Source organism: Naegleria lovaniensis (assembly GCF_003324165.1).
Source record: "Naegleria lovaniensis strain ATCC 30569 chromosome Unknown tig001, whole genome shotgun sequence".
In the NCBI taxonomy this organism is placed as follows: Eukaryota; Heterolobosea; class Eutetramitea; order Acrasida; family Naegleriidae; genus Naegleria; species Naegleria lovaniensis.
The window spans coordinates 140,983-168,522 of NW_025407823.1; the positions used below are offsets into that span (position 1 = coordinate 140,983).

Consider the following 27,540-nt stretch of genomic DNA (forward strand, 5'->3'; position numbering starts at 1 on the left):
GTTGTAGGAAAACAAAGGTTCTTCGTATTGATCCAAAATCTGAACTAGTTTATCAAAAGGCTCCTTTCCTCTGAGTTGAGAGAAATATTTGAAAATGCTCCTCGCAACGTGTTGTGAAAACCTACAAAAATTTAGAGGAAGGAAAGACTGAGGATGATGATTCAGAACAAGAAAAAAGAAAATTTGATGATCAAGCTCATTGCCCAATTTGTTTCAGTGAAAGTGAACATAAATCAACAAAATTTTGTAGAGTTTGTGGAAATAATATCCATGGACAATGTTTGACTATGTGGAAATCCCACAATTCCACTTTTCCATGCCCTGTCGTAGAGCTCCAAATCTTGGTATGGACCCAAAAATAAAGCCATCGTTATTCTTTGCCAATTCACCAGGGAGGATTAATCCTCTTTGGCTGCAGTTTGAATCTCTCTTGTTGACAATTCGTCTTTGAAAGAATTGATTTTTTAAATGCTATAACAAAGATTGTCAACATACGCAAGAAGTAGTAAATTCATGGATCATTTGGAAGAGTGAAATTATGAATCATCGACATTGCAAAAAAGATTTCGAGAAAATCAATGTTGAAGTTTGATTACATTGGCAAGCCAAGAAGAGGATAAACTCTAATGGAGAATCTATGGAAATCATGTCTATCTCCGTTGAAAAAGTGAGCGAGGTATGCATTCGCAACAGCTGTTGTTGCTGGTGATGAAGTTACGTGTTCATGTCTAATAATATTTCTGGTTTGTATAAATATTATAGCTAATTTTTCTTGTTTTGGTAAAGTGTTGAATGAGCTATATGTCTTTTGGATTTGTGTATGATGTTTGTTGATAATGGTATTTAGCTCTTGATATAAATTGTTAATGTTTCTGTTGCTAAGTTTTGTCAAAGCTGGATCCTTTTGTAAAAAATTTTGAATAATTTGAAAATTGTTCTGAAAAAATTGTTTAGCAACATGATCATTGTTGCGGTTATAATGTTTCCATCTTGCAATCTTTTCTCCTAATGATGCAATTTTATCCATAGTGGTGTCCAAGGAATGGGGTTTATATTCAATATTAGAAAGATAATAAGTGCCATCTTCACGTTTATGCAACCTTGTTGTCAAATAATATTCCAACATGATATCTCTAAACTTGTAGAAGTCAACTGAAATACCATTTACAATTCTTGCTTCCTTTGTTAAATATGTTGATGCGTATTGAAAAATATTATCTTGTTGGGATGAAATGGTTTCTATTGGCAAAAGCTGATTCATCACTAGCTCTAAATTACTGTCAATTGTTAACGGTTTTTTTGTTAGTGGTACAAAAATATCCCTATCGTATATATCGAATATTTCATTGATGAACATATAGGCAGCTTTGTCGATGGATATGTTTTGTGATACTAATGCAAGGATTTGAGTAAGGTAAGCAATATTAAGTCCTCTAAATCTTTCTTGTAATAAACAAAGATCTTCATCTGAGGGTTTTGGTATGTTGCGAATTCTGCATAACTCTTCAATTTGTGTCGAGTTTTGTAGATCATAAGGGATAGTATGCTGAATTGTTGCTTCGTTATAGCTTAATCCATTCTTAACAGTTGAGGCTAATACTCTCACAAATCGTGCTTGAGTTGATCCTGTTAAAATAAAAGTCGATCCACGATATGGTAGATCTTGTGATTTTGCAATTTCTCTAAGTGTATCAAGTATAGTCGAGTCTATGAATTGTATTTCATCTAATACTATAAATAGATGGCAATTTGGAGAATATTTTCCGAACTTTGTTATATCTCGTGCAATTAGAGTTTTGTAATCTAGATTAATGTATGTACGATCGTCAATATTTAAAGCCTCTCTGATTGGTTGTAATGAATCATAAATTTCTTTTAAATGGTTACAATTTTCCTTATTCGTAAATCGAGTATAAATAACAGGACATAATTTAAGTATTGGGTCACCATTAGCCAATCTTTGTTCATTCATTGCTTTTGTAATGTAATATGGTACAATAAACCTAGCACAATGTGTTTTTCCTGTTCTCGCGTTTCCATGAATCTCAAAGCTTGGCCTTCCACGTAATGAGTGTAGTGAACAAATAAGCTTGAATCTATCTTGTATAGTTTTAAATTCTACTAAATTATTAAATATCTCTATGCCATCCAGTAGTGGATGTCTGTAAATAAGAGTGTCCTTTTGATCAACTTGATAGTTGTTTGTTACATCAACTAAGGAAAGTGCGTTATAAGCATTAAGGGAAGGTATTAGAAAATCAGATGCAGAGAGTAAAGGGACAGAGATTGATTGTACATTGGTTTGTAATTTGTGCAGGAATTGCGTGTTAACCCATAAAACAATAATTTTACAAGTGTCGGAGAGTAGAAGAGTCATTTGGAAACCATGGTCTTTTAAAGTGTTCTTGAGTTGATCAATGGCATACTTTACACCGTCCATCTTGATACTCTCAACAATGATGTAAAGAGATGAGCCATCAAAACCAACCTCATACAAAGGCTTCATCTTTTCAACCGACAAACCAGCACCACCCAAAGATTCAGGAGATGTTAACAGTGATGCTACTTGTTGCTCATTCCATTTCTTGTAATTAGTCAAATCGAGACTGATTTGTTCGGAGGTTGAAGGTGAGGGATCATTACTATCATTTGTGGATGCTTCTTTTTCCTTCAACCAATTTGTGGTGGTGTAAGAACGTATTTGGCCAAATGCGGATGTTATTGTTGGATAATACAACAATTTGTTTTGATACGGAACATTAAAAAATATGGTGTTTGATTTCATGGATGAAGAAGAATTAAACACAAAATTATGATGGCTTTGGATGATGCTCAATGTGTTGCTGTTGTGGGAATTTAATCCTTGCAAAATGCGATGGGCTGTTATTCGTTTCATTCTTGAAGGACAGAATATTTTTTAAAATTTCGCAGGTCTTTGTTGAGCAATACGCAAGAGAGGTTGCGAATCAGTTCGACTTTTTTATGACAGGGGAATTGCTTTCACTTGGTGATTTGTTTCGTGATCCATCCTTACACGGAAAAAGGAGATGCAATTACGCTGTTGGATCGATGGAGCAAGTCAATTATTAATCCGATTACTTGTTTAAGCTCGGAGATCTCGATCCAGTGATCCATATCCGTGAATCTTGACTTGCAAGTAGTGATAAATTTGTTCGTGCTGATCTTCATGATGATGACGACTCGATGAGGAATGAATATATTGATTCCCACCACAAATGTTTTTAATGTGCCTCATGAGTAATGTCCACAGGTGAATGGACTATTCACCATGGTTTGGAACCAATTCGGTGTTGGCCCGTCAAATTCCAAAATCAACATACATCTCGAATAATATACGTGAGTGGATAAATGACATCAAGGAAAAGTTAAATATATGCTGCTCATTGTTTTACACCATGATTTTATGAATAACGTTGGCCAGAACTTTAGAGTGTGTTTAAAGTAACAAAATACTGGAATACAATAATTTTGGGATTGTTTGGTGGCTGTTGTTGCTGGAGTTGCTGCAATTAAGCAGTATTTTAGCAATCATCCCCATCCGGGCTATTAGCTGTGTGCTAGGAAAGATTATCTCTTCCACCCTCATCCATATATGTAATAAAACTGATAACACTCAAGTATGTTAGTGTTTGAACTTTATAAATAAGCATGTTGATGGACTCTCTCTGCACAATCCTGTTCAGAGAGAGCGGTCACAAGACATCTCACACAAAAAACTTGGCTGTTGGACGGATGGTGTTGTGTGTTTATTCACTTTTAAACTTGTAAAACAATTATAAAGGCTTTTGGTTTAATAATTAATAAATATTAAACGAGATAGCTTCAATAGAATTATCTACGATGCTTTCAATCATTCACTGTTGTTGGTTGTTGGTAATTGTTGGTGGACGAGAAAACAGGACCGTCAACAACATTAAAAAATACAGCCACTACCCTCTGTGAAGTTATTTGCTTTTTAGCAGGTATGGTTCTGTTGTCTCTTACGTTTGTTATTCGTAGTATTCTGATGGCATCAGTAATTATCATTCCAATCTTTTTCAAACTCTTACCGTAGAAGGTGTATTCACAGAAAATTCAAAACAATTGGTTTTTGTTCGAATTGCTTTGTGCCGATCATTCGGTTTTGTTCATGATGTTACACGAGTGTGACAACTCTTTGATGCTTGTTGTGCTGAATGTGCATTTTCCGAATTTCATGGCTTGAAATGTCGTTCTCGGATTACTACCCATTAGCAGAGATGATTGATTTTCTGTTGATTGAGAGGCTTGTAGTGTTGATTCACTGCTGAGTGTACACTCTGAAAGTTGCATTGAATATGATGCACATCCTGTAATTCCCCTGAATGGATTTACTATTACAGGGCTGACAAACTGTGATTGGAGCAGCGATGGTAACACTTGACCCAATAGTAATTTAAATGACACTGACTTCTTGTTTGTTGAGAACAACTGAGTTATTGAATTGAATAGTTTTTGATTGAAGATTAATTCTGGCCAGTGGATTTGTTGTCGAATTGTTGATGTTATAATATAATATAATAATATAATAATATTAAGATATACACACGACAACAACATATAATCCGTGACAATGTTGCAATTTTTTAATTCAGTTGTATGGAAGTATGGATCTTCATTGTATTCAAGTTGTGTTGTATGAATTTGCACTGAATGATTTGTTGTTTGTTGAAAATACGTACAGAGACACACCACAAGAAATCAACACATATTTAGATGGTAGTCAAAACACATCAGACAAATATATTTTTCGTTAATTATTTAGCAAAAACACTAACAGACTTGAGCAATTTCATTAAATTTTTCATGAATTTCTCTCTCCATATCAACATCACATTACAATGAAAATAATATTACTATTTATAATGAATAACCACATAATCTCAATAGGAACATTACTTTGAGATGTGAAACATTCGGCAAGAACTGTCAACACTTGACAACAGGCAATTAAAAAAAAAACGAATTTGTTTTAACTCTCTTATTTCTGCCAAGTGGTGGCACAATAAGTTCGTCGTTCTTCTTCATCTTGATCAGTGGTCTAGGGAAGGATTGTCTATACTTAATAACAGCCTTGGTGCCTTCGTAAACAGCATTCATTGCCAATTCACCAGGGAGGATTAATTTGGCTGCAGTTTGAATCTCTCTTGTTGACAAAGTCTTGTTTCCATTGACTCTACACAATTGGACAGCTTCTTTGACAATTCTTTCAAAGACATCTTGAACGAATGAGTTCATGATAGACATTGTCTTTGAAGAGATTTCAAGTTCGTTGTGGACTTGTTTTAAAACCCTATAAATATAGGAGCTGTAGGATTCATGTCGAGACTTTTTCTTTTTCTTGTCGGAATCAGCTTCGTCTTCAGCTATGTCTGTCTTTGTGGCCTTTGAGATCTTGATCTTCTTGGTTTCCTGCTGCTTGTGGTGTTTTTCAGTCTTCTTGGTTGATGGAGCCATTGTGTTTCTTCTTTTGTTTGATAAAAGTAATGAGGGGGATCGAGTGCGGGTAAATTCACCCATGATTTCGTAATAATCAATTTCTCAAACGTCTTACAAAATTAAGAAGAGAGATAAAAAAAATACCACCAAAGTAACGATTTAATGAGCTTTCTGCAACACAATGCCATTGTTATTTCTAATACCTTACTATTCAGTTCCTATGACTGGAAATTCATTCAACCTCTCATCATTTCAAAGTCCTTTTATCATCACCGAACTTTGGACGAGATTACCTTGTGAATGTATTTAATTTTACACCAAATGAAAGCAATGCCATTGCCATGTTACAAAATTCCTATTGTGTTTGTGAAGAAATTGAACAAGCTGCTCAGTATGACGTTCACAACAAGAAATAACAAAAAATTGTCAGATAAATCAAAACGCTATCATTTTGGCAAGTCCACCGTTCCGTGACTCGTCGAAGTTAATTTTCTGGAGATTTTCGTTCAGAGTATGACAATCTTCAAACGTTTGTAAGATGTCATAATAATGCACATCATGCCATGAAATTAATCACAAAATCGCATGTTTCAATATTGTAAACAACAAGAGTTTGGAATTAATTGGAGGAAAATTAATGAGTTTGAAACTCGTCAAACAACCATCCTTTGGAAAAGGATTGGTGTTTGAGGGATTTTCTGCATATTTTGTCATTAGACTTTACAAGGAATGAATTGGATGGATATTTACTGGAGTATGATGATAACAATTTTAATGGATTGCCTGTTCAGCCTCTTGATTGTGGTGAATGGGATCCTGGGTGGCTTTTAGTTAGACAAAACGAGAAACTTTTTGTTGAAAATATTGATCTAATCTATTCTTCAGAATCATCTTTATCCGACGAAGAGATGGAAGAATTTGAATCATTCAGTGACGAAGAGGAGAGTGTAGAATCTGATGAAAAGAATCAGAGAAAGAGAATCAAGAAGGACAAGAATGAAGTTCCAAAAAAACCACCCACTTCATACATGCTCATCTCTAAGGAACAAGAAACTGGCCTTGTTAAGAAAATTGGTCTCTGGCACGCAATGAAAGATGAAGAAAGGAAGTCATATCATGACAAGGCAGCCAAGTTAAAGAAGGAATACGAACTTGTCAAGGCTAAGACATCCAAGAAGAGGAAGGAAGAAGAGGAAGAGAGTAGTGCAGAAGAAGAAAGCTATTGATAATTATTGAACACCTCAATACATGTATTGTCTTGTTCATCAATAATGAAGAAATATCGACCAAAGTGTTGTGGTGAGTTCAACATGGAAGTTTGTAGAATAAATCTTACAGCTCTCCACCCACTTCAGTATCTTCTACAAACATCCATTGATGGGATATAATCATCACCGATATATCTCGAGGTTTTTCTGTTGTCTTGTTTTGAGTTATTTTGTGAATTGTCTAATTTTACAAACAACAATATGTTCTAAAAGATCACTATTTTCTCTAATTAAATGTAATGTCCCAACACCATCTGAATTGTGCAAAATTTTCTTTCCAATAGCTTACCCCTGAATGGCTTTAACGTGTGATCGTTAGCATCGCTTAAAGTTTCCTCACTATTAAGGTTGCGTTTTCTCCGCCTTGGGTTCTGCAAAATTCAATTTTGTATTCTTGGAATGAAAAAAACAGGGTATCCAAGTTGCGTACTATTTAGATCTGTAATATCATAAAATTATTCCAAATCACAAATAATTGCTTGGATGGTGTGATCTGTTCCAGAAATTAATTTCCTATTTAACTTGAATTTGTTTTGTCCTAATAATAATTTTAAAGAACATTCTCAATAAATCATTGAGAGTAACCAGAGCACGTCTTCCGAGAATGTTATGAGGGCGGTGAACGATCGATTGGATTCCGATTGGAAATGTTGATGATTGTGAGAATATTTCTTCGTATTATCAGAAGAGTGGTTGATGTCAAAAAGAATTCGGCAAGAATATCAACATACACTCGAGTTGTAACATGCAATCACTGAGTGTGTGTAGAAGTGAAATCATTTTTTTAATTTTTGGCTTTTCAATTTCCTTGTTACTCAATATATTCAACGTTGCTGTTGTTTAATGGCGTTGTTCCCCAAATTAATATCAGGATAACATTGTTGAATTCGTGCTTGATATAATTCATCACTATACTCCAAGACATAACCATTGCATTTGAGAGCTTGTTGCACAAGTTCTGGATCTTTTTGTAATTCTTTGCTCGCATAACGTAATGCCATTCCATGATTCTTCACTGCTTCTAACATGAGTTCCTTATCTTCTATAATATATTCAAAGCCAGTTAAATTAGGGAATAAACGATAAGAAGGTACGCAGAATGCAACAATGGAAAGACTGTTGATTTTGATTGCTTGTAACAAAAACTCGTTGGTAAGATGAATGGTTTTTTGGGCAAATAACGGAAAACTCCTTCATGTCCACACTTGACAACTTGTAATAAAAATTGTGGGTCACGTACAAGATCTTGAGAAGCGTACTCCAACGGTACTAGTTTTTGTTGGATAGCTTCTAAAACAATGTCTTGGTCGCATTTCATCATTTCACCGGCATACTTTAAAGCACAACCATTGGATCTGACGGCTTCCAGAACCACTTGTCGATCGTTTCTCAATTCTTGTGATGCTAAATGAAGATGATCGCCATTTTGTCTTATAGCTGTCAACACAATCTCTCGATCGTTTTTAAATGTATCTGGTGCAAATGCAAGAGCGTAGCCGTCATGTCTGACAGCTGTCAGTACAAGCTCTCTGTCATTTTTCATTTCCTCTGATGCGAATTGAAGAGAACATCTATCTTTAAGGACAGCTGTTAACACAATTTCTTTGTCTCTCTTCAATTCATCAGAGACATATTTCAAAGCGTAGCCATCCTGTTGAACGGCAGCCAAAGCAACTTCTCGGTCATTCTTCAAATCAAGAGAAGCAAATTGCAGAGAGCAGCCATAATTGTTGACTGCATTCAACACAATGTTTCGATCGTTCTTGAGTGGATCACTTGCAAATTTAAGCAACCATCCATATTCTTGAACAAGTTTGACCATAACATGTTTCTTGGAATAGTCAAAAGATTTTAGGTGATAAAATTCAGGAAACAGTCTCTTGAGAACTGTCAACATGAATTCCTGATCGAATAGCAATGAGTTTTTCGCATATAGTAACTGATTGGCCACGAGATGAAGAGCCTTCTTATTTTGTTTGAACGCTTCCATCACAATTTCCTTGTCAGATTTCAAAGTGTCGTCTGCCCATTGCACTGCTTCATAATTTTGCCTGACAGCTTTCAACACAATATTTCTGTCTCTCTTAAACTCTTTCGGTGCTTTTTGTAAAGCCAATCCATTCTGTTGAACGATATCCGGAGCGAAAGCATGAAGAACCGGTGGTTTTGAAATACATCCCCATACCTCGGGAAACTTCTTGCCAGCAGTCAACACCACCTCCTTATCATGTCGAACGGTACAACTTGCGAATCGGAATTCTATTGGCTCTAATTGAATTATTTTCAATACAAACTCTCGATCGTCTTGTAAGTGATGGGATGCCAATTGCAATCCATAGCCATACTTTTGGATATGATTCAAAACAAATTCCTTGTCATTCATAAACTCCACAGGAAAGAACTTTTCATATTTCAATTCTCGATTCTCGAGCCATTTCTTTTTTCCTTCTTGTTGTAATGAGAATTTTCTTTTCAATAATAATTCCCATCGTTGAAGATCATGTTCACGAGATGAGTCAGAACCATTACGACCATTACGACCATCAAAAACGAATGAAATATGGTCCTAGTGATTCAGAGAGTTGTGATCTTTAAGAGTGGTGTTGTTCATTCGACAGTTTTTTTTTAATGGGTTTATAATGTAACAAGTGGTTAGTAAAAAGTTCAGTAAAATTCATGGGGCAGTGAGGCGAGAAGAAGATTTTTTTTGGCGATCAGCTCCATGTTCAGTCACAAACTCCGGAAACGAATGTTGTTACAAGCTCTGCTGTATGGTTGTTGTAACCTTTTAATTGTAGAAAGGAGTAAGGACTGACAAGGACTCGCGCAACTTTATCAAACACGTTGTAGTGCAATAAAAATGTTGATCGTTCAAAATCCAATTGGGTTTTAAAGCTTACAATTCACAAGATAAAAAAATGTCATCATCTTGGTCCTGTCCAACAGCAACAACCACAACCACAACGGACACAGAAGATCTTTTTGCTCCCCACAATATTGAATATCTCAAAAAGTTTATACAGGTAGGTATTCATCACGACTTTATCACGCGTATTGTTGTTTTGTAACAATAATCTTCCAAGTAGTATGTGAAAGCGAATCCAAATGTTATTACTGAACGATCCGATTTGAACTTTGTCAAGGAATTCCTTCTCAATGATGTTCCGAGTTTGTTGATGGATACTGTATCATTGCCAACAAACGAAGAACAAGTAACAACAACAACAACAATTACTAGTACTACTACTCCTCCAATTCCACATTTTACTGTTGAAAATCACAAATTTCCTGGCATTTTCGTATTACGAGACTCTCCAAACTTGATCCCTGTTTGGCTTGCCACTAAAAACTTGATTCCAACATTTCATCATAATGACGATCGAGATTCTATTCACACAATTTCTGGTATTGAATATAGAATTTGGAATCCATTTCATTGTAAATTAGCAAGTTGGATTTCGGGTGGAATTGATAATTTTTCATTGGCACCTGGAAAACGTGTCTTGTATCTTGGAAGTGGAGGAAATGGACAAGAAACCATTTCACACATTTCTGATATTATTGGAGAAAGTGGTGTCATTTATTCCATAGACATTAATTCGACACGTGTTGAAATGATTAAGAAACAACACTTTGCAAGATTTAATGTTATTACAATATTGGGAGATGCTTCTCAACCTGAAAGTTATTCACATTTAATCGATCCTGCAAGTATTGACACTATTATATTTGATATTTCTTCAAGTGCAAGTGCAATGTGTCAAATGTTGGCTAAGAATGCAAAACTCTTCCTTAAAGAAGAGGGTGACTTTCTACTTCATACAAAGGCATTGGAAGAGGGTTCATCAGCAACTCATTGCTTTGACACTGTTGTTAAATGCTTAAGAGAACAACGATTGAAACCTAAAGAAATGCTTACCATGGAACCATTTAGGAATAATGAGGCAGTGATTTTGGGAGGAAAATATAAGGAGGAAGAAACAGTTAAAGTCAATGCTTAATCAATTATTGAAATATTCAATGATGCATTATTGAAACATTCAATAATGAATTACATTGTTGAACGTGGTTTCTCATCAATTATTCCACAAGAAACAATAAATGTGATCACAAGTGAGGTTGATGAGAAGAATATTGGATGGGAGATTCAATGATTTGCACAATAAATTGAGACTCAATCAAACACGTAATGATTCCACTATAGAAAAGCCAAAGACATCGTTTTAAAAGAAACAAGCTCAAATGTTCACTTCACGCAGAACAGAAACTGACCTGATTTGGTTAATACTATCTGTAGTAATCCGGAATCGCACGATTTTAAGCGATAAATTACTGCTGCGCACAAAAAACTCCATGATTTAGAACAGCACAATTTACAAAGCTCCATTTTGCTTACAACTTAATGTATTTGCAAGCAGTTCTCCATTCAACAACAAAATGTCTCAAACACAAACCCTTGTCGTTACTGGATGTAACTGTGGCCTCGGCCTTGAATGTGTCAAGCAAATTCTTTTCGATCAATGGACCCAAATCTATTTAACTGAAACTTTACCATCCTTGCTGCCATCTTATCACATTGTAATGGCTTGCAGAAGTGCCATCAAGGCACAAGAAGCTCTTTCCTCCATTTCCAATGTTCTTTCAAAACATGAAAAGCAGTTGAAAAAGCATTCTCAATCAAGAGCAAGCAGCATGGTCGATGTCGACTCTTTACACAGACATGTCTCGATTATCGTTCTCGATTTAGCATCGATTACATCCATTCAACAATTTGTTCATGAACTCTCTCAAAAAGTGAAAGCACATGAAATTCCTCCTTTGTATTCACTAGTATGTAATGCAGGTCTACAACTCCAAAATGATGTTAAAACTGTGGATGGATTTGAGGCAACTTTTGGAGTGAATCATTTAGGTCACTTCTTGCTTATTAATTTAATGATTCCTCTCTTTGAATCTAATGACAATTCTGTAAAGAGAAGAATTATTATTGTGAGTAGTGATGTTCATGATCCACAGGCAAAAACAGGAATGCCCACTCCACACTATCAACATCCTCGTAAAATGGCCTATCCTTTTGATGATTATCAAGACGACAAGAATGCATCTCTAGAATTGTTGAAGAACCCTGGCCACACGGGTCGTGTCCGATATTCCACCTCAAAACTTTGCAATCTTTTGTGTGGCTATGAACTTGAACGGAGATTGCAGAACTCCATGAGTACCAGCAGTAGTACACAATCAAAACCTGCATTTACAGTCAACATGTTCAATCCAGGCTTTGTCCCTACGACGAGCTTGGCTCGGGATTACCATCCTGCTCTGGTGTTCATTGCACATCATGTTTTACCTCTCCTAAGTTATGTAACCAGCAAGATCCGAACGTTGCATGATTCTGGCTCGCATTTGAAGAGGCTCGTCGTAGACCCTTCACTGGAACATGTATCCGGAAAGTATTTTGATGGAGATACGTTGAAAGAATCCACCATGGAGTCGCATGATCGTGAGAAACAACGAGAATTGTGGGAGGAAAGTATCAAGTTGATATTGGAAAAAGCAAAGGGAACTCTTGATGTTAGTGCTTTCTTGTGAATAATGTTGCACCATGAATGGGAATAATTCGTTGAGCAATTTCTGTATTTTTTTCTCAAATTATCTCAAATTTTAATAAAAAGTTATCAATTTTAAAAAAAATAACAACTCGATCCAACGTCCATGCTCGTGAATGGTGATGATGATGATCACGACAGCATTAATGTCAAAATTGTGCTCCATAATTTTGATGCATTTGATATATTGAAAAGCTTGGACGAAATGTTTCCCAATAATGACAATTCCGAATTTACTATATAATTTTGCAAATTGAAAAACAAAATGAGAACACGAATACGAATACCAATGCCATTCTCATTACAATTTAAACATGTACACACCATTGGAAAAACAGGTATGGTTGGAAGTTCCGAAAATGAATTCATTCGTCCACTCGACGTCAAGATATCATACTCCCACAAATGTATACTGATCACTGATGATAGTTATAGAATCCAAGTGTTTGATTTATATTCAAAGAAATTTAAAGCAAGTATCGTCTCCTTAGCTCTTCATCCATGGTTTTTGTGTGTAGAAGAGAATTTTGATATGAATGGCAATGATTCATTGATTGTCAATAATGGGGGAGTATTTGGCAGGGAAGTTTAGTTTAAAAGAATTAATGGACGAAATTTCTTCTACGAATATCAAGTCCCATTTGGAACTGAGTTCACTGACGACTCTATGGAAATGCTCTTCCCAGCAGTGCATGCGTAGAATGGTGTCTCAGAACATGCATCTTTTTATTTGTGACCAAAACGGAGTCGCTGTTAGAAATATCAAAACTGGTCATTTACTTTACAGAATTAATATCAACACTCAGGTCATCGGAATCGATATTATTAATCATGAAACTCTGATAGTTTGTGAAGGTGATCCCTATCACAGACTAGAATTCATCAAAATTAATAAGGACTCTGGAGTATGGCAGAGTATAAAAACCATTGGAACGTTTGGTGTGTTTAAAGGTGACTTTAATTCACCACATGCAGTACTTTTTGATAAGGCCTCCAAATATATATACGTAACAGATTACTGCAACCACAGAATAAAAGTTTTCAAAACAGATAGATCATTTATTTGTACCTTTGGTAAAAAAGGCCAATCTATGACAGACTGTGAAAACCCTACAAGAATATGCTTGAATGAGGAAACAGGAGAATTGCTTTTTTGTGATTCACAAAACAATAGGGTTCAAGTATTGAAATAGTATTTTGAGCGAAGGGTACAACAAATAGACATTTCCTAATGTTCTCTATGATATTGTTTACGGTATCATTTCACCATTCACTGTACAGGCAAGCAGTTTGAGTTACCCCTTCCACGCCTGAGCCAACAATTTCGTCCCTTTTTCGAAAAATTTTGGCTGGGAATTTTTTGGATGAACGAGCTTGAGAGATAAGAAATGCGTTTCTAATTCACATTCCAATAGAATCATCAAATCCTAATAAATAATATTCATGATGACCGCCACACCTCTCCCGCCAATGTTTTCGGTGTAAAATTGCTGCATCTTTCAGGTATCGAACCTTCGACTTTCTTGTTTTCACCCACTTTATTCACATAGTGTGACGGTTGAACTATGGTTTTGGTGTTGCCAACAAACGTTTCGTGATTTCGCTGAGAGTCGAACCTTCGACCTTGCGTTCCGGTCTCTTGCTCTTCACAAATATGCTCCTGGTACACTACGAGTGCATTATTAATTAGAAGGTAAATTAGAAAGTTATTTCTCATCTCTCCAGCGTTTAAATCCAAAAATCTCTGAGCCCAGAACATGAACGAAAACCACCAAGCTCGAGTGGAAGCTATAGTTTGAGTGAGCTTGTTGTGAATCCCAAAATTACATTATCGAGAATAAAAAAAATATTTTGGCGTCATCATGGCTCCCGACAAACATACTCCTTGCGCTGGTGTTCGTCAAGATTTCATTGATTGTGTAATGAAATATTCGGAATGTGTGAGAAAACCAGGAACTACTTTTCAAGATTGTATTAAAAACGACGTATTTCCACCAGAGTGCAACTCTGTGCGCGAACGTTTGAATTTATGTAAACGATCATTGATTGATAGACGATTCCGATTGAAAGGAACTAGCAAGCTGGAGGAGTCAACGAAGGTGGAAGAGGAGTGAAGAATCAATATTGATTTCAGCATTGTTACAATTTTATGACAATTTATCGTTCATCAACCTCGGATATTTTCAAAATGCTCATAATTTCAGCATATTGAAATTTGAATAATAATATTACTAGTAATATAGTAGCTTGCGGGTATGTATCGAAGATGCAAACCTCTAATATTCTTTTACCCTGACGAAATGTATTATCGGAATAAAACAGTGAATGAGTGTTTTGGAAAGTTCCTAAATTATTGTGATGGCTTTTGCATAGTATTACGGCTAATGTAGTTATTGAAATAAGTATGACCATATATGAAGATGAGATCCTCAAAAAAAGCCAAAGTTTGAGAGATATTGACACAATTTACCCACTCATCACCAGCTGGACCATGAACACAGCCACAAGTGCGCATTGGCCACAACACTTACAACTTTGAGAAAAAAAACAAAACAGCACCAACTGTCATGAATCCATCACCAAGCCAGGTTTCTCTTGTGTCCTGCTAATGGAATGTAGTATGGATGAAAATGGCGTTAACACACAACGTGCGACGAATTTGATCCTCACTGCTAACACCGATATGAAGACCAAAACTGCCACGCCTGGCAAGTCGAAAGAATCTTCCACTCTCATTACGGCTGCCGGTTAAATTCGTCGAAACATCAAAAAAAAACAACTCTTCTCTGCCGTGACCTCTCAAAATCAGAGCCATCTCGAAAACAAACGAACATTGAAATTACAACAACACTCAAAGCATCATGCTGAAAGGATGCAAAGTAGACATGGAAATCAACAACCATCATCTTCACGTAAAGAGCATGCTCCTTTTCATGAAGATGTGATTCAAACCATGCACCCAGCCATGCATCAAGTCCATGTGGAGAAACAGCAGCCAGGCATTGATAACGAAGAAGAGCGAGCCGAAGGTGTGGTATCATTGGATGAGAATGACCAAATGCGCAGTAGTAGAAGATTAACCATGTCCACCCACAGAAGCATGCTGGGTAGTGGACATGTCGAGTCATTAGCTGCTAATGAGGAGTTGAGTAATACCGCTTGTTGCAACTCTCACATGTTGCTGCTTCAACCGCCCACCACATCAGGAGATACAACACACATGCATCAAGGCGGCAATATGCCAACGAGGACTATTATGCCACCACAACAACATGCTTGTGAAGGTGCGCATTTCGCACAAAATTGGAATGAAAAAATTGACGCCACTACTAATCGCGGGAAGGAAGTTTCACAACAACAACAGCAGTTGTCGACGATGAAAGAGAAACATCAACAAATAGAGAATGATGATCATCCTGAATCACATCATAGGGAGTTCATGCTAGACAATTCTAATGATCAGCAAACATCATCTCCAACATTGACACATGCGGATCAGTCCACAATAGGTTCTTCTTCTTCGACTTCTGTGCATCAACAACATCATCATTCGCATGTGACATTGCAACATGCCAAAGTCAAGGTGCCAAAATCATCAAGAAATAGGTCTTCATCTAAAACAAAGATTCAACAACATACAAATACATCATCTACATTGCAGCAAATGCATCATCATCCCTCTTCATCCTCTGAAGAAAACAGCACTCCATCAGGAAGTGGTACACCATCGCCATTTGCCATTGTAGATGAAACCACAAGAACAAGAAAGAAAGTGAAAAAACATCATCAATTAATGACCACTGGTGAAACGGAGCAAAAACCTGGAAAAATTAAGATTTATGCATTTGAGCGACCGTTGATGAATGAAAATGTCAATTTCACAGATAATTATTTTGTGTTAACTCCAACCATTACAAACACAAGCAACATGCCAAGCAGTGGTAGTAGTGGAAATAGTATATCTTCAATGACGACGTCATCGATTTCAGCAAGTAGTAGTAGTGATGAACAAGCCCAACAGGCAAGTTCCACTAACGCTCTTTCTAAACCTTCCCAAAACTTGCAGTTGGTACAGCCAAGAAAGAGGACCAAAAAATCGTCAATGAACGAAAAACCCTCCTCAACAACCAATCCAACACCCTCAACTCGCAGCAATGAAGAACAGATGTCATCACAACAAGCACAAACCTTAAATTCCAATTTCAACACCCCCTCAAATGAAACTATTACCACGCTAGGCAACAATAATTTGGATACTCCATCAGAAAACTCCCAAAATCAATCATCATCACTGGAAGCCCAAAAATCCGCATTGGGAGAGTTTTTGAAACGTTTTTTGCATTTTACTTCTTCAACGACGAACAATATTTTCACACAGCCAGCTCAGAATCAGATTTTACAAGCTCGGGGGGCAAGTAGCAGTAATCTTTCACAACAAGCATCAACTCAATCTACATCATTTCAGGAGCCACAAGTGCAGCAGCCACTCTTACAACAAATAGCTCCCATGTTGAATGTGTTGAGCGGGCTTAACACTACCAATCAACAAGCATCTACTGCACTTCCACCAGCATTACCAGTTGGAGGTCAACAAGTCGATCCGAATGCATTGATTTCTATAATTGATTCAATTTTATCCAGAGAAATGACCAATCGATCCAATCAGGAAACAATGGTTCCACAGTCTTCCTCTGATTCTCAACAACCAACATCATCAACATTCATTCACTCTCCTTCCTTTTCACATCATGACAGTAACTTGTTAAATTCATTCACACCCTCCAACACCACTACCAACATTTCTAATTTATCATTTTCTAACCTTAATAAGGGCGATCCTTGGGAAGAACAGAAGATTTCTGACTCAACACTCTTTGGAACTGCCTTACCACAACAAGGTGACCTTCCACAGTCACAAAACTTTGGTATGATATCTTCTTCTGGGCAACCACGTCAACAGGAGCAGTATCACAATCCATCACAGCAACAACAGCATGCTGTTAACGTTGTCAGTAACACTCAACAACTGTTGATGGAAGCATTGGCCAATTTCGTAACACAACAACGGAAAACACAGCAAACCTTTCCATCAACCTCTCATTCACAACAACTTCCCCAATTATTAAGCTCCTCAACCACCCTAAACCCTAGTGACTTTCCCAACGATCCTGTTTATAACATATCCTTTCCTTTTGAACAAACATCGAGGCAATATCATCATAACCCACCCACACTGAATATCATGGACATGTTTCAATTGCTTCGACAAGCTCCAGACAACGATCCTTTAAAGAGACTCTTCTTGCAATGTCTATCAATCGTTCAGCAGCAAGAAAAGAATAAATAATCATGTAAGGGAAAGGAGTTTTCATGACTTCAAATTTGTCAATTGTTTTGATTGATCTAAGGCGATCAAAACGGGTTTCATCGAGAATGTCGATCACAACGCGATGAGAACCGTTCGTCGATCTTGTTCCAGTTACGTTGTCAACTCAAAATTCCCATCGATTTCAAACTGTAGTAGAGCCAAAGAAAAGGATAATTGAAATTACTGTTCATTCAACTCGAGGCTGCAAATCCACCGCTGACGATTCAAAAATCAGACGAAGAATTCCGTTCAGGAATACAACAACCGTCTTCACGAAATTAAGAAAACACCTCCAAGAGTACATTTTCTCGTGATGTATTGATTGATCCCAAATATCTCTGTATACAAACGATTGTTTGGAAATTTGTTGTAAATTTGGTATCACCGGGTGGGGACGAAAACAGGATTTGGTATTAGGAATATAATCTCATGGACTTAGATATTCGTTTCGAGTCAAACTTTTCCTCGCCATGCAAGGATTCAAGACGGATTCCTTGGATGCAGTTTGTATTTCTTTTGTCCATGACAAGTTTATATTGTGCATTTCGCACTTTCGCAAATCCTGAGGACACACAAACAAAAAAATTGATCCATCGAAGCACAAACTCTTTTTCAAGATCTTCATTGATGAGAATCCATGAGGAAAATGCAACACCAACTCTTATTGCCAACTTTACTCTGTCTTCTTTCAATCCAACTTGTTGTTTGCTTTCAAATTTGGTGTTCTTGTTTTTTGGAGTTTTAGCTCTTTCCTGTGAAATCAAAGCTGAAGCGTACGCAAAGGAAAAAAACGAGACCAAGCAACACTATGGCACCGAGTAATAGTGTACTTCAACCTTCTCGAATGAGGAGTAGTACCCATCACAAGAGTCAGGATTCTTTCATCGATAGTGGTTTTATTGATCATGCGCATGTTCAAGTACATGATCAACCATTGACAGCGTCAACTTCTTCTTCGAATACCCTCCATGCATGCATCTTGTCTCCAACAGGAATGCATTCTCAGAATCACTCGAACCATCATAACTTTGATTATCATCATCAACGCATGAGTGACTTGTATACTTACAACAACAACAACTCAATGTATCATGCAACAAGAACCACATCTTTGATAAAAGAGAAGGATCTTTCTCATGCAACATGTTCCTCTCCAACGAGTGGAGGTTGTGAGGGTGTCTCTTCTTCTTCTTCTCGTATCAACATGCATGATTCAAGAAAAGACATTGACACAAAGAAATCTCGAGATCCAATTGATTCAAGAATGACCATCATTGATGAGACATGCATGACTGCTGTTATGGCAAGTAAGGATTCCAAGATTCGAAAGAGAAAACGAACTTGGTTCATTCAGCAACAAGAACAACAACATTTGAAATCAGAAAGGCTCACCTCAACTCTAGCTTGTTCTAATGGAATTTATATGAAGAATAATAATTATCAATTTCACAAAAATGGTAACAATAAGAGGAACAGTGAGTGTTTGGAGCAATCACAACAACAATATTCAGACACAACCACTGGTTGTGATTTGCATGGAAAAATTTATGCTTTTGAAAGACCGTTGTTTTCAAAGAGTTGTAATTTTGTAAAGAATTATTATGTCCTTCATCCTGAAAAGAATATTAACAATGTACATAAGGAAAATCTAACAAGTTTCAAAGAGAAGCATGTGGTCCCCAACACATGTGACGGTAAGACTCAAAAACCAAACACACCCAATCATGCAGAGAGTCATCGTAATATCTCACCTTCCAATTCAACTTTGGTGTTTCTCTATTTGGAAGAGGAATTATCAAGTCTAGTGCCATTTCCATCAAAACCTATTCAATCCCTTCTAGAAACATCAACAAGGCGGTTCCAGAGTGATTACACAACCCCTTGTCTTTCGTTGTGCTTGAACGCTCCATTTCACTCCACCGATGACATTTCAAATATAAATAATAATAGAGAGGAAGATGATAGTTGCACAAGAAAGACGACATGCAATAATCATACCTCTGGTAGTAGTTCCTTTTCCAATCTGGAGCAATTAGACAACCAACATGTACAGCAAGTCATTAATCGATGCTATGAAATGATTCAATTAAGCACTACTCCTAACAAAACATTCCATTAAGGAAACACATAAAAGCAATTAAGGATCAATATCTACAACCACACAACATGTCGAACGTACCAAGCTGCTTGGCAGGACACGCCTGAAAATCTGTTTCCATTCATGCAAGATGCTTTCCATTTTCGTCCGAAAAAAATGTTTTGCACAATTGTCGTACGGTTATTAGTTGTTGTTCGCCGACTTGATCAACCGTTAAGCTTGATCATCTTTCGTCGGTTTCATCAGGGTTCTTGTCATCTTTTGCAACATACAACGTGATTGAAGCTGTAAAGACTACCAACATGTTTGATATTTTCCCACCACATTTCTCAAAACAAGCTCATAATGATTTCAACCAGATTCAAAATTGTAGAACGAGAACATGTGTAAACATTCGGTATCACTCACCTTTACCCATCACTGGAAACCGTAACCATAGTTGTAGCCAGCCAATGGTTGTGAAGTGAGAAAGGCCCATTTCTTCCATCATGACAAAAGTATTCCGAGGTCTGAGTCTTCTTTGTGATTCAACACGCTGAACATCAAAGCCAGCGAAAAAAACAAATCACAAAGGCGTTCTTCAGTCCTTCGTTGAACAGTTTCACTCGTTGAAAACCCGTATAAGTTCTCCCTCGAAAAGGACAAGCCGAGATCGTGCAATGCCGTCTTCTTCACTGGGTATGTTAGTGGCTTGCCATACGGAAGAAAACATCCAAAGAAAGGTAAACGAACTATGAAGCCCAATCCATGTAACGTCAACAGCAGAACAACAACAACAACTCCTCATCAGCAGTTCCAAGACACATCTATTGTATGGCGGCGCATCCGACGTTGAAGCGCACTAAAAACCTGTCAGATATTCGTCAAGTCAAAAATGAATATGAAAGCATAAAAAAATTTATTCGTTGAATGTCATGCAGTAGAATTGGTAATAGTTCTGGTTTAGGGTGCTAGCAAGGATCTGTCTTCCGTGAGCTGTTCGTTGGCACGCTGTTGTTTTACAAGCTTCAGCTGAAGCGAATAATGGTGTAACGTCCTATGGCCTCTATATTTCGTTTCAGTTTGTCTGTTGTTGCAGTAAGAACCCAAGTTGCTTCGGTTCTTCAAACCCTTGCAAACCAATCAGGAAGAGACTCACTCATTTTATTTTTGATTCCTTTGGAGTTTACTCAAATCAGCTGACGTGGGATTGACGAATATCTGACAGGTTTCTAGTACCAATTGCGCCGCCATAACGACACAAAAAGATTCATCAGTTCATCAACTAGAGCCGACCACCGGTTTCAACACATCAATACGAGCTGCATCAATGGACATACAAGAACATGGAAACCACATGCATGTTTATCCAGCAACAACAAGTGGTCATAATGTAATATCTGGCGTGGAAGCACACCAACATGAAAACCACATGCATGTTGACCCAACAACAAGTGGTGCAAAAGAAGCATATGGCTCCATGTATTCACAAGTTTCGCCTTCATGCGAAAATATTTCTAACAGAACAGTTGCGGGCTTGAATGCAACCCAGGCCGCATCACCCCATTTGGAGTCTCATTATGCTGCACAAAACAAGCTCGCTCAACATTTTGAAATCGTTGATGAATCTACGCTAGCACAAAAGAGAACCACTAAAAGAGTTAAAACAACACCTCCTTCTCAACAATTGAATGAATCCAGCAGTCATGGTGGACATGAGAAAATGTCGTCATTTGGGAAAATTTATGCCTTCGAAAAGTCTTTGTTTTCTGATAATTGCAAATTTATTGAAAATTATTATGTACTTCCTGCAAATACTGAGCGAGACAGACAGAAAACAATGAGCCAAGGGAAAAAGAATGTTTGTTATGAGGACACGAGTCGTACAGGTTATTCCAATAATTTGATCAGCACATGCAACACAAAATATTCAAGCAATCAACTCGAAAGCTCACAACAATCAAGTGAGGATCCTTTTCTTAAAAACTCGCAAAGCTTCGTATGTGTTGAAGAAGATTTGTCGAATTTTCAAAGAATACCATCAACCCAGTCCCACCATCCAACTCTTTTACCACCTTTGGACATCTCCCACTTTACGTCGATGGAGCTTCAACAATTTGGTTTTTTCTTATTGCCTTCCAATCCTGAAAAAACGAGCGTTCACACTCAAGAAACGGAAAACCTAAAGAACGTTATTAATCTATGTTATGACCTCATCCAGAGAAGACACCGATGAGCCACTAAATCCCATTCTTGTACACTATACATGGTTTCAAGACAGCATGACGCTCTACAATGAAATAGACATGGTTCTGTGACAAGGCATGATGTTTCTTGAGGAGGGTTGACATTGTGGAATGAGGGGTATTATTCTCGAGTCGTTAGAGCAAAATGACATGAGCTGTCCTGCCCTAGTGCCCTTGTATTGTTAATCCGACACTTTTACTATAAAGGGAATAACCTCCAATCAGCCACGAAAAACAAAGTCAAAAAAAACGACAGTTTTCTGAAATGGACAAAGTGACACAAGCACATTTTGATGCAGAAATTGAACATTTACTGCAGATGAAGAGCATACTGTAAAATCTCGCCCGTAAACAACAATCGAGGGTAAATGATTGTTTTGGCAAAAAAAAAGTGCTTATGTTCACCCTGCCAATTTTCTCAACATCATACCACCATTTCATAACGGCTATTTTTAATTAGCGAAAGTTTTGAGTGGTTTGGATCATCACAGGAGGAGAGCTTCCCGGATTTTCATTCGTAAACACATTCTCTAACAAGTTGATGAAGAAGTTGATTGTTGAAATTGTATTTAATAAAGCTTTATTTAAATACTCTGATCATCAGAGGCAAATCAATGCCTAACACCTGCTAGTGCGCTGTTGGCGGTTGAGAGGGTTGGCTATTTTTTTTGGGGTTGCTTACGGGCAAACGTTTCTTACAGTCGAGATTTTACAGTATTTACAGCATTTACCTCGCATGTGCCAACCTTCCATACAAGAGTATCGAGGAACAATCTCAACATCACTACAACAGACATCTGTTCCCCAACACAAACATCTTGTCCCAATGTAAAGGGAACACAAGACACAATGCAAACCACCAACATGTTCTATACAAATCAACATCAAGAACCGCACCATCAACACATGCATGCACCCACAGCTACATGCATGATACAACAAGTACATCATCAACTCGTTTTTCCTGCTGCATGCATGGTGGGTCAGCTGGAGAATTATGAAAGTATCAACCGTACCTATCAAGAAAACGACATGTCAGTTGTGATACCATCATCAAATGAATCTATGCGTGTATCTCCAAATTTAAAACCAAAGAAGGAAAACATCAAAATAATGCATGTTGAGGAAGAGAATACCCATCAGGAACGGTCAACACAGACAATGACAAACACATCAAATGTTATCAGCATTATTGACGAAACCAACCAAACTAAACAGGAATACACCAAGAAACGAAAGCTTCAATACGAAACTCTTCCCCAAAAACATGTTTCCAATGGCGTTTTTCCCTCAAACAACTCTTGTGACGTCAAAATTTATGCATTCGAAAGACCAATGTTAAGGCAGCACAAAGAATTTGCAGAAAACTACTTTGTCCTCACACCCACTAACAACGATACAGCTTCATTCCAAGAAGAAACTATGAAAATCAAAGAAAACCAACAACCTCCTCAACGAAGAAAACGAAGACACTTGAAAAGAGCTGGGGTTGGCCAACAGATGGAACAATATTCAACAATTCATACACCGGGTAACATCTCGTTTTTGATCTCCTCCTCTGGTGGAAACGATCTTCAACAGGATACAACATCGAATTGTAACAAATTTACAAGATCTCCTACAACAGCTTACATCCATGACTACAACACTTCGTCACAAATTCAGTCCAGACCGATCATTACAGGGTGCAACCATTATTCATCCATTTACATTCATGAACAACATGATTATCATGATCGATTTGCTGCCAACAAACAAGGACCTTTGGTGCCTAACAGCTCATTCCAACCCAATAATTATATACAGCCTTCTTCTAGTGGCCCCCAAGCAGATGCAATGCATCATCATTTAGAAAACAAGCAGGTACCATGTTCTCTACAACAGCGTGATGGCAGTGAGCGTATTCAAGCACTACTTCAACTCTATCTGCAATTGTCAACAAAACAAGTATTCTACTGATAAGGCAAACCCGGTGACGTGGAGGAGAGCATTTTGCGCAAAGAATCCCTGAGTTGAATTCAAAAAAGTATTCAACCATGCTTCAACAAACATACTTATGGCATGCATGAAAGTGTTCGAAAAGTGCCTGCTACTGTCGCGCTTGCTCATGAGATGCCTAGACTCTTCAACCTAGTAAACATTTCCAAATTCCACAGGATGATGTAAATCAAACCGGCACCACGAGTATTAGAGACACGCGAAAAAACATTCAACACCTCGCATCATCATGCATCGAAACCACTCGAGCTCACATGTTCGTTAGAAAACCACGAACAGGCGATTAGTAATTTCGTGTGCAAGGTGAATGTTGATGCACCATCTTGCCCTTACCGCAAACATGATACACCACCAAACATTGATTCTCAATCAGCTGTTCTTTTATTCGAAAATAGTGATAACATGCACATCACATGTACCATCATCAACCCATGCATGGATCTCCCCAACATGTTAATACCATGCAACATCATCAACTCATTCATACGTGTTCACAACATGATCCTCTGACACAAGAGAATCATTTTCAACAAGAAAGAGTCAATACAAAATTCCCAGAATCATTCGAGCATGAAATTCAAGCATCCCAAGCTGTAATACAGCAAACTATTGTTAGTAACAAATCCTCAACACATGGTTTTACATTTTGTTGATGAAACTTACCAAACGAAGAAGGAATTCAAAAGACAACATAAGGAATTTGTTGAAAATTATTTTGTTTTGACAAATGACACTTGTGGGAAAATTGAAAGCCAAGAATAAGGCACGCATGTGTGCATGATCCGTCAACAACCATGATTGATTCACCTCAATCTCAACGAATAACTTGTACCAGTAACAGTAGTCACAAGTCCACCTCAAACTCCGATGACCGTAATGTTTAATACCTAAAGTATATTTGGAATTTGACCTGTCATCCAACTGTTTGAAATGGATAAAGGTGTTCACTTGGTAAGGGTAAAATTAGGAAAGAAAGTTCTCCCAAAGCCAGTCCACACAACCATTTCAAGCTGTATCGTTAAATCAAATAAGAGTGAAAAGATTGAAGTAGCAATGCTGCCTTGTACTATTGTCGACGGTTGAAATTATACACACACGTGAAGATTGAAATAATAAAAAAAGTATGGAGAATCAATGGTCATTTCCTTTATGGAATTCAGAGCAAATCGCTTTTTGGAGTCATGTGGCAAGGGTTCAAGAAAACCAAACCGAATCTCCAAAGGCTAGAACATCGACTGTGCAAGGAGGTACTTGGAACCCAAGTCAAGTATGTTATTGGGTGATTCCAAACACCATGGCGAATCCAATGATGGTTCTCGTCAGTGGCCATGGACAACAGGTACAGCAACCTCAACATACTCCAAACTTGATGGAGACCCAAGAAACATCGCATTCACATCCTCCAGACGTTTTTTTGCAACCTACAAGTAGTAACAACAACGCAACCAATGGTTTTACATTCCCTGCTAGACATGCTACTTCTCTTCAGGGCCACAAGCTTGAATTGGCGAACAACAACCAACACAGCAATGGGGAACGTCATCGAAAAGCACATTCACATGCGTTTGATCCACCAACCAAGGATTCTAAACACTGCTTAGAAGAAACCACTCAACAGCCGCAATCTCCAACCCCAAACCAAACGTCATCTTTTCATTTCATTGATGAAACATGTGAGGTCAGGCGAAGTTGCAAACGAACGAGAAAATCTAATCTCCAACAACATGACGCATCGAACAAAGACAATGCTCACAACACAACCTCCACCAATAACCAACCCTCCAAAGATGTCAAAATTTATGCCTTCGAAAGACCCATGTTAAGGAACAACCGAGCTTTTGCAGACAATTACTTTGTATTAACCCCTCAAACTTTATCATCCAACGCACAAGGCAATGATGCTTTTAAACAAGAAAAGATGACCCATAAGGAGAGTCAACATCCACCAAAGAGAAGACAACGAAAAAATTCAATAGGATCTTCCTCCATGCAAAGCTCAAAAGCAAGTAGCATTAGCGAGACACCAATCGCGCTCAATCATTCCTCTCAAAATAATCCAGAAAAAACAGAGACAAATTTGTGGCCTCATGAGTTAATGAACCAAACAGACAATTCGCAGAGTAATTGCCAAATGGTTCTTCCTGCTTCAAACTGTCCATCACATGCGGATGCTCAACAAGATCTTGTTAACGAACCAAGTTATGGATCTATTTTGCAAGCTTTGATTCAATATTATTTAGAGCATCAATCATTGTAAAACCTATCCAAATATGACAACTCAAAAATTCATGTCACAATTTACTTTACAATGTTGTCTCACGAATAAATTTACAAAAGTGTTGTCACAGGCATATAAATACGAAATTAAATTTTTAACACAAGTGTAGGCAACTAATTACTCTTATCCGTATCTTCACTCTTCTTGGCATTCTTTATGAGCCATTGCAATGTCTTGTCAATATTTACAGAGTTTTTAGCGCTGATTGAGTAGCAACTGACTTCTCTTCCGGTTATTAACTTTAAGTCTAATTTATCTATTAATTCTTGTGCTGATCTTGCATTGGGTAAATCGTTCTTATTTCCTAAAACTAGTAATGGTATAGTGGAAAGAGATGCTTTTGAAACAAGTTCATGAAGCTCCTTTTTAGCAACTTCTAAAGTTTGTTCATCGCTTGCTGAATCCACGACATAAACGATAGCTCCTACACCTCTGCAGTACCTCTGTTGTTGTGACATTTTCAATCAACAATATAAAGACGTATTCATTAATAGGATTATTGTAGTCCAATAATCAATTGATGGAGTATGAGGTCCAATAAAAGCGGTAGAAATGATGATAATCAATTGATGGAGTATGAGTAAAAAGTTGACAGCAAAATTAGTCAGAACAAGGAACAACAATCATTTCCGCACATACCTCCCACATGTTTCTGAACTTGGATTGTCCTGTTTTTGTATGGATTTCAAATCAAGCAATAGTACAAAATATCCAATGCAAGATCATCACGTGTTAATAATGTATTGCCATCATCATCAAATAATAATAATAATAATTGTAATTATTAAATATTTTCATAACAATACTTTCGTTCAACAATATGTTCCATCGGAATCACTTACCTCCAATATCCCACAATTTAATTTCCACACCTCCTTTAGAGACCTTTCTCATATTAAATCCGATGGTTGGAATTGTATCTTCATTCATTTGTCCAAACGATATCGTATTTACTAGTGTTGTTTTACCCGCATTTTGTAATCCTACCAATGTAAGCTCCAATTCTTGTTTCCAGAACAAGGATTTAAACCAATCCAAAATGGATTTCAACGCACTCAACATTTTATTTGTAATATTCCACTTCAAGAATCTTGAATGTATTTGAATTCCGTGAGTCCGTTTGATGATGTATAAAATCTGTTGTTGCAAAAGTTGAGAGAGAAGCTGTGATGATGATGACGTAGATTTTTTTATTGGCGCCTCCGAAGTGCCGTTGGAATT

General features: G+C 37.3%; 12 protein-coding genes across 12 annotated transcripts; 8 read left to right on the top strand and 4 right to left on the bottom strand.

Moving 5' to 3' along the window:
• Positions 1 to 592: 592 nt before the first annotated feature.
• On the bottom strand, positions 593 to 2,785 carry C9374_003606 (uncharacterized protein; the record flags this gene model as incomplete). Its single annotated transcript, XM_044693153.1, has 1 exon — positions 593 to 2,785. One exon carries the CDS (start codon positions 2,783 to 2,785, stop codon positions 593 to 595), a length of 2,193 nt encoding a protein of 730 aa, XP_044555736.1.
• A 2,204-nt stretch (positions 2,786 to 4,989) lies between these two features.
• Positions 4,990 to 5,496, bottom strand: C9374_003607 (uncharacterized protein; the record flags this gene model as incomplete). Its single annotated transcript, XM_044693154.1, has 1 exon — positions 4,990 to 5,496. One exon carries the CDS (start codon positions 5,494 to 5,496, stop codon positions 4,990 to 4,992), a length of 507 nt encoding a protein of 168 aa, XP_044555737.1.
• An 890-nt stretch (positions 5,497 to 6,386) lies between these two features.
• On the top strand, positions 6,387 to 6,704 carry C9374_003608 (uncharacterized protein; the record flags this gene model as incomplete). Its single annotated transcript, XM_044693155.1, has 1 exon — positions 6,387 to 6,704. One exon carries the CDS (start codon positions 6,387 to 6,389, stop codon positions 6,702 to 6,704), a length of 318 nt encoding a protein of 105 aa, XP_044555738.1.
• An 866-nt stretch (positions 6,705 to 7,570) lies between these two features.
• C9374_003609 (uncharacterized protein) lies at positions 7,571 to 9,129 on the bottom strand (the record flags this gene model as incomplete). Its single annotated transcript, XM_044693156.1, has 2 exons — positions 7,571 to 7,862; positions 8,006 to 9,129. 2 exons carry the CDS (start codon positions 9,127 to 9,129, stop codon positions 7,571 to 7,573), a joined length of 1,416 nt encoding a protein of 471 aa, XP_044555739.1.
• A 535-nt stretch (positions 9,130 to 9,664) lies between these two features.
• C9374_003610 (uncharacterized protein) lies at positions 9,665 to 10,747 on the top strand (the record flags this gene model as incomplete). The annotated part of the gene is made up of 2 exons (XM_044693158.1): positions 9,665 to 9,769; positions 9,833 to 10,747. 2 exons carry the CDS (start codon positions 9,665 to 9,667, stop codon positions 10,745 to 10,747), a joined length of 1,020 nt encoding a protein of 339 aa, XP_044555740.1.
• Positions 10,748 to 11,183: 436 nt separating this feature from the next.
• C9374_003611 (uncharacterized protein) lies at positions 11,184 to 12,335 on the top strand (the record flags this gene model as incomplete). The annotated part of the gene is made up of 1 exon (XM_044693159.1): positions 11,184 to 12,335. One exon carries the CDS (start codon positions 11,184 to 11,186, stop codon positions 12,333 to 12,335), a length of 1,152 nt encoding a protein of 383 aa, XP_044555741.1.
• Positions 12,336 to 15,224: 2,889 nt separating this feature from the next.
• C9374_003612 (uncharacterized protein) lies at positions 15,225 to 17,699 on the top strand (the record flags this gene model as incomplete). Its single annotated transcript, XM_044693160.1, has 1 exon — positions 15,225 to 17,699. The coding sequence occupies one exon, from the start codon at positions 15,225 to 15,227 to the stop codon at positions 17,697 to 17,699; it is 2,475 nt and encodes an 824-aa protein (XP_044555742.1).
• Positions 17,700 to 18,528: 829 nt separating this feature from the next.
• On the top strand, positions 18,529 to 19,839 carry C9374_003613 (uncharacterized protein; the record flags this gene model as incomplete). Its single annotated transcript, XM_044693161.1, has 1 exon — positions 18,529 to 19,839. One exon carries the CDS (start codon positions 18,529 to 18,531, stop codon positions 19,837 to 19,839), a length of 1,311 nt encoding a protein of 436 aa, XP_044555743.1.
• Positions 19,840 to 21,127: 1,288 nt separating this feature from the next.
• Positions 21,128 to 22,033, top strand: C9374_003614 (uncharacterized protein; the record flags this gene model as incomplete). Its single annotated transcript, XM_044693162.1, has 1 exon — positions 21,128 to 22,033. One exon carries the CDS (start codon positions 21,128 to 21,130, stop codon positions 22,031 to 22,033), a length of 906 nt encoding a protein of 301 aa, XP_044555744.1.
• Positions 22,034 to 22,949: 916 nt separating this feature from the next.
• On the top strand, positions 22,950 to 24,002 carry C9374_003615 (uncharacterized protein; the record flags this gene model as incomplete). Its single annotated transcript, XM_044693163.1, has 1 exon — positions 22,950 to 24,002. The coding sequence occupies one exon, from the start codon at positions 22,950 to 22,952 to the stop codon at positions 24,000 to 24,002; it is 1,053 nt and encodes a 350-aa protein (XP_044555745.1).
• Positions 24,003 to 25,164: 1,162 nt separating this feature from the next.
• Positions 25,165 to 26,298, top strand: C9374_003616 (uncharacterized protein; the record flags this gene model as incomplete). The annotated part of the gene is made up of 1 exon (XM_044693164.1): positions 25,165 to 26,298. One exon carries the CDS (start codon positions 25,165 to 25,167, stop codon positions 26,296 to 26,298), a length of 1,134 nt encoding a protein of 377 aa, XP_044555746.1.
• A 134-nt stretch (positions 26,299 to 26,432) lies between these two features.
• Positions 26,433 to 27,381, bottom strand: C9374_003617 (uncharacterized protein; the record flags this gene model as incomplete). The annotated part of the gene is made up of 3 exons (XM_044693165.1): positions 26,433 to 26,762; positions 26,959 to 26,987; positions 27,162 to 27,381. The coding sequence occupies 3 exons, from the start codon at positions 27,379 to 27,381 to the stop codon at positions 26,433 to 26,435; spliced, it is 579 nt and encodes a 192-aa protein (XP_044555747.1).
• Positions 27,382 to 27,540: the final 159 nt, after the last annotated feature.